Source organism: Astatotilapia calliptera, chromosome 20 (assembly GCF_900246225.1).
Source record: "Astatotilapia calliptera chromosome 20, fAstCal1.2, whole genome shotgun sequence".
NCBI lineage: Eukaryota > Metazoa > Chordata > Actinopteri > Cichliformes > Cichlidae > Astatotilapia > Astatotilapia calliptera.
The window spans coordinates 19,452,260-19,473,572 of NC_039321.1; the positions used below are offsets into that span (position 1 = coordinate 19,452,260).

At 40.3% G+C, this 21,313-nt stretch overlaps 1 protein-coding gene across 3 annotated transcripts in view; it reads right to left on the reverse strand.

Moving 5' to 3' along the window:
* Positions 1-222: 222 nt before the first annotated feature.
* Positions 223-21,313, reverse strand: part of mtor (mechanistic target of rapamycin kinase) — a 95,457-nt gene continuing 74,366 nt past the window's right edge. For all 3 annotated transcript variants that reach the window (XM_026153151.1, XM_026153152.1, XM_026153150.1), the window contains 24 exons: positions 19,519-19,644; positions 18,759-18,890; positions 16,812-16,927; positions 14,290-14,407; positions 13,587-13,784; positions 13,115-13,215; positions 12,821-12,917; positions 12,612-12,710; positions 12,362-12,484; positions 11,518-11,700; positions 10,899-11,033; positions 9,268-9,442; positions 6,906-7,041; positions 6,634-6,781; positions 5,412-5,534; positions 4,791-4,873; positions 4,608-4,680; positions 4,440-4,514; positions 3,007-3,142; positions 2,101-2,166; positions 1,918-1,998; positions 1,563-1,643; positions 1,041-1,146; positions 223-824 (listed from right to left, as the gene is read on the reverse strand). In XM_026153151.1, the coding sequence (XP_026008936.1) occupies positions 809-824; positions 1,041-1,146; positions 1,563-1,643; positions 1,918-1,998; positions 2,101-2,166; positions 3,007-3,142; positions 4,440-4,514; positions 4,608-4,680; positions 4,791-4,873; positions 5,412-5,534; positions 6,634-6,781; positions 6,906-7,041; positions 9,268-9,442; positions 10,899-11,033; positions 11,518-11,700; positions 12,362-12,484; positions 12,612-12,710; positions 12,821-12,917; positions 13,115-13,215; positions 13,587-13,784; positions 14,290-14,407; positions 16,812-16,927; positions 18,759-18,890; positions 19,519-19,644 (2,727 nt within the window). In that variant the 3' untranslated portion in view covers positions 223-808. The remainder of the gene's footprint in view (positions 825-1,040; positions 1,147-1,562; positions 1,644-1,917; positions 1,999-2,100; positions 2,167-3,006; positions 3,143-4,439; positions 4,515-4,607; positions 4,681-4,790; positions 4,874-5,411; positions 5,535-6,633; positions 6,782-6,905; positions 7,042-9,267; positions 9,443-10,898; positions 11,034-11,517; positions 11,701-12,361; positions 12,485-12,611; positions 12,711-12,820; positions 12,918-13,114; positions 13,216-13,586; positions 13,785-14,289; positions 14,408-16,811; positions 16,928-18,758; positions 18,891-19,518; positions 19,645-21,313) is intronic.

Below are 21,313 nucleotides of genomic sequence, written 5' to 3' on the forward strand. Positions count from 1 at the left end.
CTGCTCTACTTGATAGCAGGAAATGGGAAAGACGAGGAAATCACATGCAGCAAAGTGTCTGGAAGGCTGGATTCAAACCCCAGACTCTGCAATACGTCTCAGCGCTGATACATGGCACGCTCTCTACCGGGACGCCCTTACCCCTAGCTATTTTTAAACTGCTGTAGGTGTGACAATCTCAGTTTCATGAGCAATCGGTACAGTTCAATGAACACAGCACAGTCACAGTGGTATCTATACAGGGTTTAATGGCACACGAATGCCCACTGAGTACATCGCAGTCCACTCAAATCAAATGAAATCAAATTCTTACTGATCTCTGCTCATCAGAAACCCCTTAAGAATGTTTAAGTTAGTAAAAGGCATATCATGTTGCTGAAATTTGTCACATTCATACACAATGATACAACAGACTGGTGGCTTTATGAGAAGAAAGCAGTATGTGGAGCAATAGTCATTAGTGATTACAATATGGCCACTGTAGAAAGCTTTTAGCGAGTAAATATAATGGTAAAAATTACAAATTACAAGGTCATTATGAGCAATGACTGCAAAATTTGGTAAATTATGATAATCAGGTAAAAACAAAGCACTAAAGGTACTTTCTAATAAACGTAAATGGCAAACCATACAATTATACAACAACAAAGAAATCAAAACACAAAAAAAGAGGAAAAACTTTGTTTAGGCTCTGCAGTGTGGCTTGAGGACACATTCCAGTGGATACCAATCTGAGCTGAGAGCTCCTACTTCATCTATCAGTGTGCGAGAGAGTCAAGGGTAAATCCTGGCTGGTGGAAACGCTTCTTCACCAAAAGGGACACCTGAACATTTGGAGGAGAAAAGAAAATGTCAAATTAAAAGAAGAGAAAGAAAAAGAGATCAACCTGTGGCACAGTAATTGCATTTAAAACTGCCCAAGATAACTTTTCTGCAACAATCTTCACACATTCAAAGTCATGACTTCAGTTTGATTTAAGGTGGATTCTTGCAGCCAGGCTCTGACTAACCCTGAAGCTGAAAATGTAAGGCATACTGACCATCCGATGTAGCACTGGCACAGATTTTCATGTGAGGTGGCTTGTTTGATGAGGAGCTCTACTTGTGTCGGCACATCCAGCGTCTCTTCGTTAGAGAAGTCACGACCTATAGGGAACAAACTCTGGTCACAGATCTGCTCCGGCAAAATCAATCTGCAAACACGGCTCGACTTTGTTCAGACAACACAAAGGTGCTTTTAGGATAGTGCAAGATCTGAAAAGACCTCTCGTCTCTGTTATGTTCCCTTTTGTTATTAAAGCTCTGCTGAGCTCATTTTTGATCAGACATTAAATTGGAAATGTATGCGAGGGACTTGGGACTGGTTTGGTTTCAGGAGGATGCTGATGGACTGCAAGTCCCTGCTTATCCAAGAAATTTAACTTTAAGTATGTTTTGTACCTCCAGTACAATGTGTTTAAATTAAAAATATTATTCATAAATCTTTAGCATTTACTTATTTAAAAAAAGAGGGTACTTTATCGACGGGAGAGTGAAATGTGCAGTAAAAATGTCCCACTTACCCGTAAGTTTGTCTCGCACTCTGTTAATAATCTGAATAGCCTTCTTGTTGAGTGCCTCAGGTTGTACCAAGCCATCTCCAACTAAAAACACACACACACACACACAAAAATACTAGCATCAACAACTATTGGCAGCTTTAAAAAAACAAATTATGCTGTGTCTATACCAAACCTGTTCGCAGCTAAAGGAAATCAAAGCAGATTTGTGTCCTGCCTTACCACAGAGCAGTGACTTGCAGCGATCATTATGACAGCGAGTGCTCAGTATTTTGATGGCAAAATAAGCAGAGCAGACCTAAAAAGCTGTAATACAACAAAATAAAATCACTTAAGTCTGAATAAGCAGGTAACTCACTGAAGGAGTGAATCGACTCGGGCACAGTGGTCCCTGCTTTCTTGTGCGTGGTCTCTCCAAGGTCAATTCCCTCAAGAGCCTCTGTAGATGACGCCACATAGTCAGAGATTAAAAAAACGATTTTTCCTTTATTAAATAGAAAATGAAACATAGTTATGGTTACAGCTTGTGTTGGAAACTGACCAACTGACTGCCCGGCGGTGTACGAGTCGGTCCTGGTGCGGGAGCGTTTGGTTCCTTTTGTGTTTGCTGTGGGCGAAACGGGAAAAGTGTGCATTTAAAAACATACACAAACTCCTCTGGAGCATATTTCATTTACCTCATTTACCAGGAAGGATCACCACCTCTCTGACTGCTTTAAAGACAGAAACTCGGGTTTCTTCCACAGTTATGTGCACTATTCATTAAAAGTGGTCAGATTATAGGAAAGGCCTCTCTCTTTATGTTGTCCCCCAGATTTATTCTACCCATCTGTGACCTGAAAGTCATGTTTCCAGCTCCTTTGCATTAAATGGGTCCGGTTTGCTCTGGTGGCTATTCAGTAAATGGCTATAGTAACACACACTGTAGAGAATACACTAATGAGCGTTTAACTAATGCAGCTGTAAGTCCCTGTAAGGAGAAAGTGGTTTTATGCACAGATCCCTGGCTGCTTCTTATTTCTTAAACATACTAACCCCAAAATGCTGAACTCCTTTATAATCAAAGTGACATATTCCACTTTTTTTTGATTAAATGTCTTGCTAAAGGCAACCATAACAGTATTAGTAGAGAAGGTGCCACAGAGATTTATTCACTGTGTACACTTGAGTTTAACCAGCGACCTTTAGATGTCTGAAGCACTTCATTAACCGTTTCTCTCGAAAACACAAGCTAAGCAGAAGTCCAGTGCAGCTTGATGCGAGTAGCTTTAACGCTCCCCACTCTTCACCGCCACAAAAAGAAGTCTTTCAGCTTGAACAAGTGTAATCTGCTCTGACTTTAACCAAACTGTTACCGGTCTGAGCTGGTATGCTGCTGTGGTTATGTGAGGCTGTAATATGTTGATCTAACATCTGTACTCAATTTAAACAGCTGGCATTTCCTTACTGTCCATAAGCCTCCAGTTGAGCAGCGGGTCGTAGACGAAGGCCTCCAGCACAGCCATGACGCTGTCCCGGTGCTCCCTCAGCACCTCCATCACTGTGTGGCACGTGATCCTGTAGTTACCATCCAAGCCCGTCACCTGACGCACATGACATTTGGGAATTAGGTTTCCATTCTGCGTGTGCACGTCACAGAAATATCAGTATACTTGTAAACAATGATCCAATAACATGTTCTGAGTTTAGTAGTAGAACAGCCTCTCTGTTTGTATTTAGAAGGCTGAAAATAAGTTTTAAGAAGATTTCATATGTCTAAAAAAAACAAAACAAAAAAAAAACTTTTGCAGTAGCTTAAAAGGCAAAACTTAAACCTCTTACAATGCAGAATTTTATTTCTTGATGCTTTCATTTTTAATTCCTTTCCTTCCTTTGCTCATTAAATTCAAGGCACAGTGAGTCACAGCTTCTGATAAAACTCTGCACAGTCACAGAAGACTAATTATTATTTGGAATGAAATAAAGAAGACAAAGAAGAAGCAGCTCAGGCAGGATTCACTTCAGTAGAGGAATACTTGTCGTGTTTAAGGGTGGGGGCCTTTGACACCAGAATAAAATGAATGTACTAGAAAGACTTTTCTGTTGCAGAGTCTCCGACTGTCTAACCTAATTAAACGGGACTATAACTGCTTTAAGCTAGGCCATAGGGAGGAGTGAAAGAGGCATTTGGCAGGTGGGGAAACCCTAAGATCTGCCATAGCGGTGCAGCAGAGAAAAATGACTTGCCTTAAAATAACTGACATTGATTTGAACTGTGAGCTCCGGCAGATTTTTCTTTGTGCCCACAAAAGCTTTGATCAGCTGACCAAAGCCAATTCTCTTGGCTCTCAGGTTTAAGTCTTTGTGTTTAAGTCAACTACATGATTTTGCATCATGACTGTTTTCAAACCCCTGGCCACAATGAAGCTAGTATAAAGGTGGATGTTGCTAAGTGAAACGAACAAGCATCATCGTCCTAAATTCAAACTGAGAATGTAATCAATGACCTAACCTAACCGTGATAATGGACAAAACAGCAGCACCAGGCCAACACGGTCTGTGGCTAAAATTTACCACAAATACAGAATTACATTTTTTGTGGTCATTCCTCAGCGAGCAGGAGAGATACTTAACCAGCTTTATTAATATCTGCCTGTGCGAACAAATGACAAGGAAAAGGTAAGAGCAGGGGTGACGCTGCTCTGTACTGTTGAGCAAATATCTCCATGACACCAGGCACAAGAAATGCCAATCTGTAGCACCTGGAAAATGAACTTTCTTCATAATATTATGTATTGAACTACCTATCAGATTGAATGACTCATGACCACACATGGTGTTACCGTGAGCACACTTTACCACACTTCATACAGTTTGTCACACGCCAGCATAGTCGTATACCTCCATAGCATTGGTTAGCATCCTAGTCAGTCGGAAGGGAATCTTTTCAGGGAACTTTTCTCTGGTCATGGCCACCTGTTAGAAATGTATACGAGGGTAAGTTTAAAAAATATATTTAAATATATATCAGAGAAGTTTGTAATATATTTAATACAAATCTCCTCCCACCTCAAAACAGTCTCCAAAGTCGATGTGTAGGATCTTGCCGCTTAACCGGTCTAACATCAAATTGGATGGATGCCTGGAGAACAGAAACATCTCCTCAATAATGTTTTACCATTTTCTTTGTGGCCATTCTAACACTTTTTTACATTAATATAGGGTTTTTAGTGTTTTGTTTGAGAAGCTCACCTGTCACCCAGTCCGAGGATGTAGCCCACCATGGACATCACAGCCAGGGATCGAGTGTAGTTCGTCCTCCTGTCGAACCACACCTGTAGGAGAAATAACATTTGTGTTCTGAGCGCTCCTCTAGGTCATAATAAAAAAATATTGTGGGAAATGAAACAGAAATCTCTGGCAGGCTGCTGAACACATCTTTCCAGACACTTAAACACATGGAGCATCAGGTACACGGGGTACTAAAACTGATTCAATTTGATGGTCTCTTAGTGAAATCCTGCAGAGTCAGTGCTTTAAAAGTAGGACAGATAACCCAGAAAACCCATTCTTTAGGGAAAACAACAATTTTATTTCACTACACCTGTATCCCCGCAGTAATCAGAAAAATGAGAAACTACAAAGACCTACTTTGCTTGGTCTGCATCCAATGAAAACCTTTCCCAAAGGAAGACCAGTTTTGAGGTGACGCGGTATTTTATTTAGGAAGAGATGTTAATTCAAGAAGTTATTGGATCTATAATTAGACTCTCTTGATATTTTATCCAAGTACCACTGAATACATAAAGATAGTGAAAAGACCAAGTCCCCTCCTCTGCACTGCTGACAAAGTATAGAAGTGAAGCACTTTACCTCAGAGCTGGGGCTCTTGAGCCACAAGAGCTTGGCCAGGTCGTCTCCGGCTGTGTTATTGACAGCATGTTCAAACACCTCCACCTTCTCCATCAGCGTCAGGTGGTCGTAGTCTGGAGCCATCTGGAGTGAGAGTTGAAAGTCTTTAAAGTCTTTCGCTATTCAGAATTTAAAAATTCAAACAATTAGCAAGAAGCACAGGTGATCGACAGAACATAGACATTCATAAAACTTGAGTTGTCACCCCCATGGTGTTCGATTGTGTTCAAAATGTAACTGCTCACCAGTATAAGAAAAGACATTTACAAATGTTAATCAAATACTTTTGGAAATAAACCGCTGTTCTTAAATATCTGATATTTGGTTTCTTTCTGTTTTTATTCAGACCACCGACAGCCTGGGGGCCTGCAAGAGGCAGCTAGGATAGGCTGTTAATATGTTTAAAAGGGAAAAAAAAAAGTCAGATTAATCTGATTGAAAATCATAAACTGGATGCAAATTGTGCAAATCTTTTTCTGGTTTTAAGGCCTTGCAAACGTCACACTATAAGCCACATTCACCCATTTGCTGTTTCTATCACAGACACACTCACACACAGCTGAAGTGAAGTGTTTGTCCTTCATGATTTTTCCCCAACGACATTTTGGCATGAAGACTGAAGGAGCCAGGCATCAAACCACTGACTTTCCCCCCTGATCCTGGTATTGGGTCAAGAGCTTTTACTTTCTGCAGTGATGTTTTAGCAAAGAAAATTATGTATTTTGTTGTTCTCCTTTGACTAATTAGGAATTCCGGGGGGGATCTGCAGTTAATTTGTGACAATTAAAAATCTGTAAATGTGTTTTCACAAAGAGTGATTGGTATTCATCAATATAATCACTGGAAACAGATGCTTCCTCAGCTCTGATGAATCTATTTAGTGTGTAGTTTTATATGAAAATGACAATTTATATAAGCGAATAGGACCAGCTTGTTGGCACGAAACATAAACAACATGTGAGTACGTTCAGCCAATAACACATTAAAATGTATTTAGTAAGACAGGAAGCTAATTCATCATGTGAATGTGTTTTTTGTGACATGCTGAAGTTCCAAAGGAAGCTAACTGGCTGAAAAAGTAACTAATGGGATCAAACAACGTAAATAAGCACATAGTTGGAGAGAAAACATCCTGAAACTGTTGTCACTTATTCAGACAGTGGAAATAGAAGCAGTTCCTCACCCTGAGCATGATGCGATGTTCAATGTTGAGCAAAATCTTTTTCTTCTCTCTGTAGTCTCTGATGAGGGCATGCAGGGTGTCACAGTGGGGCACCCAGCCAATCAGGCCCGAGTTGGTGGACAGGGGGATCACTGCGTAGCGCTGAATGCTGATGAAGACAACACACAGCCGGGTTGAGCACAAACAACTTTGTCAGGTATGTGCGAGGTGAGTAAAACACAACTGTTTCTTGGAATTTGTGCGTGTGTGGTGACGCCAGAGTGTGTGTCTACCTGAGGTTCTTGCGCAAGGACGCAGGGTCGTTTGCCAGAAGCGTGTTAACCAGACCGAACAGCTGCATGACTCTCTCATCCTGCCTCAAGTCCTCATGGCCCTTCAACAGGAACATGAACTCGTGGCCATTACTACCTGCAGATGGGGCAATAAAATACAACAATGATGGACTGCTTGAACAATGGAAAGAAATGCATAAATAAACTCTTAATGGTTGGAAATGGCAGTACTCTGTATTTTTGCCAGGGTCAACTCATACTCCTCTGAGTATGAGAACAAATGAGAACAAAATGATCAGCTCACCTTTGGTGAGCTTTGTCAAAAATTCCCCAAGTGCTTTTCAACAGAGCGAGAAATTTTCAACACAGGATTTCTAAATATACTCGTTTTCTATACTGACCTTTACCCTGAGCCATAGCACAAAGTACTGCTGTGCAATTTAGGTGTTTTAACTTTGCAATGCTAAAAGTTTGTAAAATTAAGCTTAAACTGAGGTTTATCTTCCAATTTACACACAGTAGAAAAACTTCGGCGAGTGTTTGAGCTGTCACTTCAGAAATCATCGTGCCACGAACTAAAGAAGAATTCCAGCAAAAAGGATTCGCAACTGACTATTAGCATCAGGACGCGAATAATTCTGACCAAATAAACAGCAGATATGCAATAAAGGATTAAAAAGACTCTGAAAGCCTATGATGCTTATGAAGTACCACAATACTTTCAGTATGTTAATAGCTGCTGGATGAACTATGATATTGACTCAGTCCTCTTGAGCAGAATGAAGTTTTCAGCATGACAGACAGGAAAACATGTTTCACTTATCTGAATTACAGACGATGACACTTATCTAATTGCTCCACTATTTCACCAACACAGTACTACCTTTAATGGAGTAAAACGAAGCTTCCAGTGGAAAATAATGCCCCTGTTCTATCCCGGGTCTGCTTCTAATGACAACCCCAGTAAGTACATTGTACCAGAAGAAGGAGCATCGAAAGTAAATCTAGGTTGCCTGCAGTGGCTGACAGGTCTTAATCTGAAGTCTTGCTCCAGAGGTCAGTTGATTTATTAGCCATCATCTTTTACAGAGTGTGTTATATAACACTGATGGAATACATCAGAACAAAGTACAGTATTGTCCAGAGAAGTTTTGCAGTTGTAACCTCTCCCCAGCAGTAAAGCTGCAGCTGTCTGTGCAGACTTTGAAGGAATTAAACTTGGTCAATAACGCTGATTCTGAAGAAACACAAAGTCCTGTGATGACGGTTCAAACAGGGATATTGCTCTGCGCTACAAATTCTAAATCATGTATGCTTCACACACACTATCAGCCCTGCAGCACAAAAAAAAAAATCTATCACTGTAGTTTCAAGGTGGAAACCGCACCTCAGTGTCACCAATTCAATATCCGACTACACGTGAAATATGGTCACAATCTCCCCTTGTGCTTCTGAGGTATGGTGTTGAATAACGGCCAGAAAAGTTTCTTTTGCAGAAAATTATGTCGTCACACTGAAGTCAAACTTTGACCTTTTGCCTACATTATCTCATCAATTTAGCATTTTTGACTTATTAGACACGTATTATTATTATTATATCTTATATTGTAGCTTATTAATTCAGTCCACCGAGACCTAGTGGATGTTTGTGGCAAAATGTCCCTGAAGGGCAATGAATCCCTAAGATATCGTGAGAATCAGATTTACCGACAGTGGGGTAGGACAACCCAAAAACATATTGCCTCCGGTCACGGCTGGCGCTGGTACAGGGGCATAAAATGTGTGAAGCAGAATGAACAGTTTATGATTGATAATGTGTGGATTTGGCTTCAAGACAATGTGATATTACAGTGCTTTGCCATTTTAGAAGCACTTCGCTGTCATATTTCATATCACACAACGGAGCAGAGGGTAGCATGTCAAAGTTATTTATTTCAGTATTCAATTTAATAACAAAGAACAGTGTTGGGAGGGTTTGTGACGAACCGTGGTGTGCCCCCGTATGTTCATTCGGAAGAGACTGGGAAAAAAACCAAGACTCTTTTGGTAGAAAGTTAAATAACCATCGAGTCTGGTCCACGTGTGGTGAGTGGAATTCATATTTGCTTATCACTTGTTTGATCTTGCTTCTGGTGGTATGAACGTTTTCTACGGTCATATTCTAGCCACACCACATGCCATGACCGATGAATTCAAAATAAACTGTGCCCTGTTTATTGTTGGATTCGATTAATATTGAATTTTCTCTAATGTGACGGCCCATGCCCGCTGAAAGCATATGACTAGAAATATTCTTTAATCCATTTTCCTAATATAATGGGTTCAGAGCCACAAGGGCTGTGCAATTTTCTCCTAATCTTACCCATGATGGTGAGTTTGCGTGGGCGCTGCTTGGAGGTGATGACCTGCAGGGAGGGGGCGATGGACTGGATGCGAATGATAGGCTGGTTGGGGTCATAAGTGCCGGGTACAGCAAGCTCCAGGTCTCGACACATCAGCAGCTTCGGAGAAACATATTGCAGCTCCAGGGAGGTCAGCTGTGAGGAAAGTTGATGAGGTGGGGGTGTAGCACAGGAAGAGACAATTAGTTTTAAGTCTTGTGTACAAAAACTTCACTGACAAAGCAGCGCCTGCCAAGCCAACAGTGCCTAAAGCAATATGCATATTGTAGCAGACACTGGCTCATATCCAAGTTAAAAGGCTTTATCCAGAGAAACTTGTTTATACGCAGCTTTTTATAAATCATCTGGAACATTTCACTTTCTTAATGCATTTGCTGCTTGTCTGCAACCATCAGTCATTTACACTGCATCAAATCTGAATGTGGCACACTATTTAAAGGCCTTTATGGTTCATTTCTGAATGCTGATGTATGGTTACTGTCCCGCCCTGTGCTGGAACTGCCGTTTGGATGCATTCTGGGAAGGGTTTATCTCTATGTTAATGCCCTGTGGGGGAATATTTGCACTGCTCCCAGCATGTCGTAATGCTGCAGTGTATTTCATGCTGCGTACTGTAATGTCACAGCAGGGTGCATCCTTGAGAGCAGGGCCATGCTACAGTGTCAAATAGCATCGCCATCTTCATTTATTATGTGCAGTACAAGCTGCTGACAGAACTATTTTTAATGTCACTCTTCAACAATGTGATGATAGCTGCTAGGAATGGCATCTATCAATTCAATTTCATCTCTTCTCCTATAGCAACAAGCCCTGCTTTCTATTGAAGCATCTACCCATTATGTTGTACCAAAGTGGCTACAACAATCTGACAGATGCTGATAGTTAAAACCAAACAATTGACCACAGAAAATAAACTACCTGCAACTTGTAAAATATATCTCGAAAAATATTCTGCCTCTTGTGAAATTTTACATTAGGATATTATGCCATAATTTAATAGACAGAGTGGCGCCTGAGGGCGTGACAATAAAATGAGCAATGCTATCCACTGATGCTGTGCCATTCCTCTTCCTACATCATCACTCTCATCACCATCCTGCCGTCTTTCAACATCTTGCAACATTAGTTTTTTTCTTCCTGCTCAATGACTTTAAACAGAGATGGGGGAATGAAAGAAGTCGCTATCATTAGCTCCCATTCAGTGTTGTTTCTAATGTTGGTATGCTGGCAAAAAACACACAGTAGCCATTAGTCTTTTATGTCATATTACACGACTAGGAGACATTTACCATCTTAAGATCAAAGAATGAGTCGGGGCATGAAATGCAAAATCTATAATCTGATGAAACACTGGAATGGACACAGACGTGGTGAGATGTCAGCTCAGATTTTTCCAGGAGGCACAAAAGACGTACTCTGACGTACCATATGACACAGTACGTGCACAAAAATGCTAACACTGTACATACACTGCATATACTGTTGAATATTACTATATGAGGCACACTGCAGTGATCATTAGGATGGTGATTTATATATTATTAACAAAAAAAGTAGTGTAACTGACTGTAGGCTTCATATTTTCAATCACCTGTGGCAGCTGCTTGGAGATGCGTCTGAACACGTGGTAGTAGAGGTCCCAGGCCTGAGTCAGGTCTTTAACATTTCCAGAGCGCATGTACTTCCTGCACCAGTCTTGTGCCTCCATCAGGTCCCTCCCATAAGCCTGTAGCATGAAGTAAGAGAAACACAAGTGTTTTCTTTTTGTGTCCAATTTCTTTTCTCTCCTGAAAGCTATTAAATTTTTAATTTGGCTTATGATAAATTTATATTGTGTGGGATGGTGGAAGCTTGGAAATATTTCTACCACTGCTGTTGCTGATGAGGATCCAAAAAAAAGTATATATATAATATGCACAGGCCACCAAGGCCCCTCTATAAGGTAGAATGATTTAACATCAATTTTCTATCTTCCGGCCTCCATATCAGAACACATTTTGTTTTCAACAGTTTAGTTGAAGCATGGATAGAATGTTTAATCATTAATCTTTAAGCCTTTTTTGACAGAAATGCAATAAAATAATGTGAAAGCCATCATTTACATTTAGGAACAGAATCAGAAGCCAGTGCACACATGCTTGAGTACTGTTTCCAGTCCCTGTCATCATTGCTTGCACCGCGACAACAAATCAAACCGAGAAGATTCAAACCTGATTGAAAGAGGTCTCTTTGAGGGTCTGTGGTCCCCTCTCCATCATGGCATGTAGGGGTTCCAGTACAGCAAACATGCCCTTGACGTTGCGCTCACCGAAGTACAGACGGGATGCCTCTTCAAGGCCCTCGTGCCACATCTCATGCCACAAGATGGCCACTCGGATGAGCTCCTCACTCACCTGGATGAAGGGAAACAAAAGGAAAAGGTCAGTCTGTAGCGTAATGATGACCTGTTTTTACAGGTAAAATCTCGACAATTTAAAATTGTTTTATACAGAAAATATAAATTGCAAATATTTTAAAGAAAAAAGGAAATGCAAAGTTCACCTTCATCAAGCTTTTTCCTTTTACAGGGTGATGTACATTACAATTCAATTACAATTAGAAATGTTCACAATCACAACAAAAAAGGCTGAATTTCCTCCTCTGCTGCTAATTAGCCTTTCCCATTTAATTTTAAATGATACAACAAGTCATAACAAGAACCAGAAAACCTTATCTACATTTCTATAACTCCTGTTTGGAAATTAAATATTTTGTTAATTATATATATAAAGAAGAAGCTACTGTCAGCTCTGCTCCCTCATTAATATGGAATCGCCACAGCAGTTAGCTCTGTTTGACTTGGCAGGTTTAGTCTTAATTCATTTATTTAAATGCTGGACGCTGGAACCTTGTGTCTTCTCCCAGGTTCAAACCAGGGATCATCCACTTGTTAGCCAAATGTTTAGACCACTAGACTATAAAGTTCACATTTAACCCAATGGAACAAACCCACAACTATTTACTATGCAATTTATAAAGATGTTTTAATTCAGTAGTGCAACAGAGATGTTTTACCATCATAGCTTGCTGAACTAAGGTGTTGCAGTGTTCACACATGTTCTTCAGGATCTTGTTGGCAGCATTGTGGCGGGCGGTAGTGGTGGACTTTGAAGCCACAGTCAGTGGGTAGATCAAAGCCTGCATGTGAACACAGAACAAACGCTGATCACTGAGGGTACAGCTTTTAACTTTTCATAAAAGAAATATGGCTGTGTGGCTGTTCTGTGTTCTAAAATATAGCCTCCAGTAGAATAAGCAGACTTACCTGGGGATGATATCGTCCAATGTCGGTTAGCAGCTGGTGGATCAGACGGCCCACCAGGGCTCGAGGGGTGTCGATTCGAGCTATAAGCTGCGGGATGACCTATAAATATAAAAACATTGCACTATTCTCTCAAAATTGCACTCAAATCAGCCTTTTCTCCCACCCAAAAAAATATTTTTCATATGATTTTATTTCTCTACATATATTACCTGCAGCCAGGTGTCTATTTGAATGGTCTTGATGCCTTCCACCAGAGCTTCATTCACTTCGGGCCAGTGACCATAATCAAACCACAGAGTCAAAACCCTGAGCAGTAGAAAACAAAATAAAACTAGACTCTCTCTTCCTTTTTGACCATTGTGAATCAATCACAGTCAGCCACTAGAGGGCCTCCTGTACTCACATAGCATGTATGGGTGCTCTTTGGGCTACTTGTCCAGTGTGTGTGTGTGTGTGTGTGTGTGTGTGTGTGTGTGTGTGTGTTACAGTCAGACACAACTCACCTAAGCGTGTCCTGCAAGTTATTTCCTCTGGACAGGGAAATGGAGCGGAAAAAACCTTGCACAGCAGGAACTGTGTACAGGAGCAACGTCTTTGAGAGGTCCTAAAGCGAGAGAGTATAAAAAAATATGCGTTTCATGATTAAAAAACAAACAGTCAGATGACACAAGTCAAGCTGCAGTTTTCAGCCATGTCAGTCTTGACTTTTGACCATTTTGATGTCAAATATTGCGGTTTTAGATTTATGTGATGTATTATCAGTTTGAACCTGAATTCTTATATGTTTAATGTGTTTTAGATGACAGCGAGACATTAAAAGATTCTGACTGATGAACAGTTTTGAAAATTGGCGATAATATGTGTATAATGGCTTACACACCAAGTCAGGTATGTTAAGTATCATAAAGCACTAGCTGAATTTAGAGCGCTTGGACAAGAGGACACCGAATGCTCAGTGTCATTTCCGTAACTCACCTCATTGACCTTCTTCTGACCTGGTGAGGGCACAGGACTGGGATCAGTGCTGTCAACCTCACTGTCGCTGTTGCTCGCTTCACTATTAGCACTGGCACCACTGGCGTGCCGCAGCTTCTTCTTTTCATCTCGCCCTTGGTTTTGGTGTTTGTAGTGCAGCACTGCCTCAAAATTCATCACAGCCCAGGCGTGCCAAGCCTGCCGAAAGATGGTTCAAACTGAGTGAAACTGGTGTTCGGAGCTATTAACTGGAAATAACTTCCACGTTTGTTCATGATGTCATTTTCCAGTTTGCTATGGGACAGATATCTCCCAGGGCGCTGTAATTTCTCTCATACAAACATATGAGTTTGATGTTTGCACTGTTATGCAACCTGCTATTAAAGGTTGAAGCTGAAGCAAGTTGGTGAAGATGGATGGGGAGAGAGTCTGTAGAGACATCTCTGTAGCCTGCAGCACAGGCAGAAAAAGCAGAGATGCTTTCAGCTCTTCCATCACCACATATCTTTGATGTGATGGAGCGCAGAAAACAATTGGAGAGTATCTACTGAGCAAAATAATAAGGGCGCAGGAATGGAGGTCTAAGGTTTTCGTAGTGGCATAACAGGGCTGAGACGTTTACTTACTGACACAGCTGGGATTTTATTGCAGCCAGAGAGAGAAGCCAAACGTTAAAGGTCAGAGTTAAAAGAGAGGAGCTGACCTTGTACCAGTTGCGGTCATGCTCAGTTGAATTGCTGTAATACTGCAGAACTTTGGGGATGGTGCTCTCATTGATGCCCTGCAGACTGAGCTGCCACTCCCCCAGCTTCAAGAAACATCTAAATGGAGAAAGAGAGAAGAGGGAAATTCACTCTAACATTAGTACTTCAATCACATGTAAATATACCATTTTGACTGGCAGAAAGAAGTTATTTGGTGCACTATATATTATAAGTCAGATTTAAGCCCTTGATATTTCTGGCATTAAGAATAAAAACCTCTTTTAGACCATGAGAAGGTAATAAAGATCAGCGCCATTAAGAGAAGCTCTGCAGAAGAAGATAATTCAGTGACTACATTAGTGACAAGGAAACAAATGTACGCCAGGGACAAGCCAAAAAGAAATATCTCCATGAGTTTATAAGCTTGCTTATGTTGTCATTGCTTATAAAGACTTGGCAGTCACATTCAGGAAATCCAAGGGTAGTTTATATAAAAAGGTCCGATAATGATGCACAGCTTGGAAGTCTCATAGGCATATATCAGAAGTAGTAATACGTGAGGCAACAGTTCATTTATCTACTGAAAGGCTGGAGATTTTCAATTATCCAAACCAATTTTCCTCTAATTTAACCCAACGGTGAGCTTTGTGGCATCCCAGGAGGACTTTGCTCAATCCATCATCCAAAAAAACACAGATGCTTACAGGCAAAAGTCAAACTAGTTGTGCTTGGCAGGGCCAAGACACATAATTCAGATAAAACTACTCTAAACTGAGAAACTGGCAAGAACTGCTTTGTCAAACCATCTATCAGTACTGTGAATATGTCAGAGCCCCTCCAATAAATTGCCTTTTGGATTACGTAATTTCGTACGAGTGCATTTTCCATGCAGATGTACAGCTCAAGTTCAGCATCTGTGTGGAACTGTGTCCGTAAACTGTTGACAGGTTCAACTTTTACTGAAAGAAGGAGTTAAGGCGAGGCATCTGGTGACATTGGAACATGTTTCTTCCGGCTGCAGACCCCAGAGTTATTGATTAGTATCAGTGGAATTATACAGGATAGTTTGGGGGTGGAGGTGTCTGTATGACTGTGTATATGTGAGTGTCTGAGCAGTCCAGGTGTTCTCCATACCATGTAGTCAGGCTGTATTAAAGAAAGTGTGTCAGAATGTCTAGAGAGAACCCGTCCTGACTGACAGCGTACAGGTGTTTTTCCCCGTCATGCATTTTTTTCTTCTTTTTTTTTTTTTTACACAACCATTCTGTGGAAGATGAAAAAGTGAGTGGAAAAAGCCCCTTCTACCCACGTTCCCACTTATGTGTTGTCACGTTTGATTTATGAGATGGGAGGGTACACATGACTGCTCTGTGCACATGGCCAAATGACACTGTGTGATTTACTGTACATGGATTATACCTGTTCCCATGCAACACCTCTTGCTTATTTTGACTTATTTGAGAAACAATGCAGCACATCCAAATTCTTTAAAAAGTAATCAGTCTCTTCTGCACAAAGAAAAGCAGCTAAACCATAAAAGAAGGAAGTCTTAGATATCTTTCTCAAATATTTTGATGAGCCCACAAGAGCGTGCATCTTTTTTAACAGTCTGAAGTCTTTCCCAGTCATTTTTGGGAACATGAAACCTTCCATTTTCTCAGCCAAAAAAAAAAAAAAAAAAAAAAAAAAAAAAAATCACAATCTAAAACCACACAACAGCTACTGGAATGTCGAGTTTTCAAAAGACTTTACTGCATCTTTCTTCCACTGTGACGTGAGGTGATGATAGGGTAAAGGTGCAAACCAATGTGCCAGGACTATCAAATGAACAGCACAGCGCCTACTGGAAAAGGTGCAAACTAACAGCACTGTGGTGGTGATACCCATCAGCATGGTGCCACATTTCCTGCCAATAGATTTGTTTATTGAAAGCTTTGAGCCTTGGAAGAACAGAAAAAACTAAAATCACACAGGATGCCGGTGGATTTGTAAAAGGTGCTATGCCAGAATGGGTCACGCTCGTGGAAATAAAACTGCACTGGACATGACCCTACGTGTTTAGAGCATGAGGGAGGAAATACATGAGGTTACTTTTTCCTTGCCTCAGCATGTTGCTTTGAGTTTTCTCTGCCATGCCAGAGTGGGTATACAGAGACTGGCAAAGGGGAATAAATTCTCAGCTTCTTAAATGATTTCTTTAAAACTAAAGCTACAACATTGCAGTTCTGAAAGTCCACTTCTATTTTTCCATCTTTAAAGAAAACTCAACTTAAAATGCAACCATTTAATGTTCTGATGTCAATATTAACATAAGTGATGGCCCTTGTTACACTCAGTTAACTCAGAAAAGTGTGACAGTGAGTCAGTGTGAATAATCCCAGGATTATGAAACTGAAATAACAAACAGGTTTAATTTTCCTTGTTAACTCGTTACACTTCCTCCTGTGACATGTTCTCCAAGAAAGCTTGTATTTGTTTGGCGATACGTCTGTGTTACTGTGTTTCCAGAAAAAGGTCAGACCTGGCCATCAGCTTGTAGAGCTCCTGCTTCCGCTGATGGTCCTCAGCTGCAACGGCGTGTTGAGCTTGCTGTTGCACTCCTTGCACAAAATGCTGCATGTGCTGGAAAGCGTCGATCTGGAGAGATGCAAATAGCAATAGCAAATAAACTTTAGCATGACTTTAAAATATATTTGTGTACGGTTTGCATCCTAACGAAATCAGTTAAGTCAAACTACACAAACTGCACATTTATGATTAGTCTTTTATTTCTGGTTTGACAGGTTTGTGAGTGTTTTATCAACGCTGATCACTTTTTTAATTCGTGCATTCACGACAACCAACAGCAAACACTGTTTACTGAACATATCAGTGTCGGTGGGCTTACTGTTGGTTCTACAGGGGAAAGCCTGCTATTCTGTTTTGCTAGCACACCTCTGCAGTCAAGGTTTTTGTTAAGCTGGTTAAGACCTCCTATGACGTGATCTTAAAGCAAAGAAAAGTGTCCTATACACTATTCAACATCCCCAGACTTGCAATGCTGACCAGTAATCTGCATCTTTTTCACCTGATCATCTGCATGAATGCATATATATGAATGACTTTAAGATCACAGTTTGAAACAAGAGAAAACAGATAAAGCCATCATTTCCAAAAGCATTGCCTTTAATGCTAATTTGACTATTACTGGTAGATGCCTTACTACTGTGTGATTCAGTCATCAGTGACAGGGCTAATGTCCCTGAACATTTTAAAACCCAGAAACAGTAGGGTCCTGCCCCTGCTCTTGGTCTCTGTTTTTATATTATTTGTCAGTTGAGCAGAGCAGCTGGTCCTGGCAACAGCAGTGCTCATGCTCACACTCACACTTACCTAAGTCCCCTAATGAGAATGCAGCCTGGAGCCACATATGCTATTTAACACCTAGAAATAAATCTGGACATGTTTAAGTGCGTTTGGGGGTGTGTATACTGTTTGCGAATGGGTGCAAGTGTGCTTGCGTGTGTAAAATGGCACAGGGTGACACACACATTGAAACCTTGAGTCACTGCCACCAGTATTTGGCAGTTTGACCTGTGTTACTGTGCTGAATGCTGGAACACAGAAAGAACAAGTGTTTCTGAAGAAGTACTAACATTTATTAGCACTTTTTCCATTGTTGCCATGGATATTTAAGATTAATAACAACATTCATGTAAATGTAACAGCTGGGTTGTTTTACTGATCAATGAAATATTGTAATTCTGTCAAATCTGCCACTTATCACAGCACTCTGCAAAATTATACATTTCCATCCACAGTTGCTGCTGGAAGCCCAACTTAAGTAAAAACTGAATAAAACTTAATTCACAATTGAACAATATTGCATTGCAAATATGTTAACAATGGCTTTTTTTTTTCAATCCCCCAAAATGCTCTTTCAAATTGTATTTCAGGAAAAAAAATCCCCTAATGATTATAATTATGGAGCCTGTTGAGGAAAGATTTACAGACGTATCTGAAGACAAGATTGCATAACAGATTTTTCCTCTGGCTGTCACCGACTGCCTGCACTGACTATTAGTGATACATGCCAATTAATGTAAGAACCAGTGCTCACTACACTGTTTAAACTTGTGGGCAGCAGACACAAGCACTGATGTCTCATCATGTTTTAATTTAAAATGGTGAGTCTTCTGTCAGAATTACATATCCAGCAATAAATAAACAAGCAATTAACATTTTTCACATTATTTATGTTTCTGGCTCATTTAAACCTTTCAAATGAATAAATCGGCTGTTTATGAAATTACTGTATGGTGACTAATATAAGCACTCCCTTTCTAGCCTGCACAAAACTTTGATCATTACTTCATTTATTCTCAAAACACGCATACAAGAGTGATAAATTAGATCTCTAGTCATGCTGCCCTTTGCTTTTTAGGAAACATTAATTTTGAACCTACAAAAACATTGTTGATGGTCCTACCTTGCGGCCGCTCTTCCACATGTACTTCATGTAAGCATAGGTAACGTGAGGGTGGGTTGTAGGCAATGGGTGATCAAGTTGCTTGGAGGGGTCAACACCTAGGAGGAGGACCAGGGTCTTATGGGCCAGTGCCTAGAGGGAGAAAGTGGCCAAGAAAAAGTACCCGAGTCAGAAGACTCACAGTTCAAGAAGAATTTGGAAGATGAAATCACAGATATTACCCCTGACTTTTAGGGACTTGCAAAACTACAGAAACATCAACCTGTATTTGTCTTTAGTTGAAAACAGGTTTTTAGAAAAGAGGAAGACAGATTAAGACATTAAGATGGCCGTTCTCGTCTACTTTTAATGTAACAGTGAGTTATTGGAGATTCTGCTATCTTTTGTGTGCACTTAAATATAATAAGAGCAGATGTGGAAAAAATAGCCAACCATCTACCATCAATTATAAAAACGTTGAGGTCAGGGACAGAAAATTGCACAAATTTAATAGAGAAGATATGAACGATCAGGTTTCTAAACAGTGCTGATTGAAGGTGTGCAGCTGTTCTACTTTCATCAGTGCCAGCTAAAAACATTTCAAATGAAATATCATTTCATTTCAGGAGTTCATAGTTGCACTTCACTTTGTTAGAAATGACCTTCCTTTTTCCTCCTGGAAAAACTGATCAGAATCAGCTCTGATTTTGTTCTGAGTGCTGTGTGACTAGAATTCATCTGTAGAATCCCTTCCCTTGTACAAACATGTCACTGTACTCACCAGGCGTCCGCTCTTGCCACAAAGACTGGCATATTTCAACCAGGTCCTCATGTCTTCGTGGGGGCTGATGACCAGAGATCTGACCATTAGGATCCTCTGCCAATCCTCTACAATGCGCTGACAGCCCTGAAGGAAAACACATATTGTTGCTCCGTCACATTGTTCAGAGAGAGAGGTACCTACTAGTGAACCTTGAGAGAACAAACACACGTGAGGGAGATGTATGCTTCAATGACTTCACTATTATTTGTTTTAAATGCCCACAGTAAGTACAGGCTCACATGGCAGAAAAAGATAAATATACAGGTCTCATATTTATATTTGCAAGACCACTGCCTCTATTAAACAAACATTTAACCTTTAGCAGTACAACAAATCATCTACAAAGATAATCGTATCTTGAAGGAATTCTTTAATTTAATGTTTATGTTAACTGTATTTCCTTAAATGGTAAAACTATAATGGGACCTTTCAGTAAGCTGAAATGTTAGGGTAAAGTTCAACACTACATTTTTTGTAGTAAGCTTAACATGATGGGATAAAGACCTACGTACAGGTCACATCTGGCTTGAACTATGCTCAGTAACTATAATAGCTAACACAGTTTAGTTTGGATTAAACCACAAGAAATCATTGGCATTGTGCTTATGAGGTATGAAGCCACATTATCCAATTCATCCACGTTGACTGAAGGGAACAAATGCACCTGAATGCGCATCATGATGGACAGATGGTCTTAAACGACATCACTGCAGTGATGTAGCTGTCCTTCCAGACACAAGAATAAACCCATTTCATTTAATTAAACAGAATAAAAATTTCCAATATGTTTTAAAATATTATGGTTTTGATTGAAAATGAACTGCGAGGTGAAACAGCTGAAGAACGCAAGTAAAAAACAAAGAGCTTTTATTGAGAGGCAATCTGCCTGAATTTGCCAAAAGAATCTGTTATATAAACGAGTAGGAAAAAGGCTTAAAAATATCCCCTACAAAGACTGGAGGGGTGAGCTGTTTTAAAATACGTGCACAGAAGTACAGAGAAATACACATAAGTCCTGAAATCCTCAACCTTTTCTTAGAGGAATATTAAAATGTTTCACGACTTGCATTTGTTTGAGAAACAGAACACAAAAAAGGGGGGGAAAAGGACTGATCCTTTAACAGACACTTGGCCTTAGTCCGCGACTGAAACTGGGGTTTAAATGGACAGAAGTGCAAGAAATCAATCTGATACACCGATGAACAAACATCAGGGGGCTGTGTTTTCTTGCACCTTTACCACACCTGCAAAACTTTGATGAGGGATAAGCTGTTTAAGGGAAAAAGCACTTAACAGCAGGACACTCGTGGACAGATGTGTGGACTCTGTCAAATAACAAATACACAGTTTGATCCCCAACACAAGGTAAGATGACTGGGAAATACTATTTTATAAACTCGTGTGCAATGTTGAGTAGAAAAAGAGTCACAAGTGTTCTGTAATCAAGGGGGGAAATCTCCGAAACATAAAGCCAACTGGAAGTAGAGGAAACTGCCATTACTCTACTTCCCAGTTGAGGCTGCTCCAACAGAGAGTCAATCTCCAGAGACTTCAACATTAAAACATTAGACCATTCAGAAGCATATTCACAGCGCGGTGCAAAGACAGTTTCAACCTCTGTCCAGAAACCCACTATGAGTGGGGTCAGTTTGTTTTTTTGCTATAACCTGGATAACTGAGTTAAACGCATTGCTGTGCTAAAGACAACTGCTGTATGTTAGGCCTCGCTTCTATTTCTTCATGTCAGTAACTT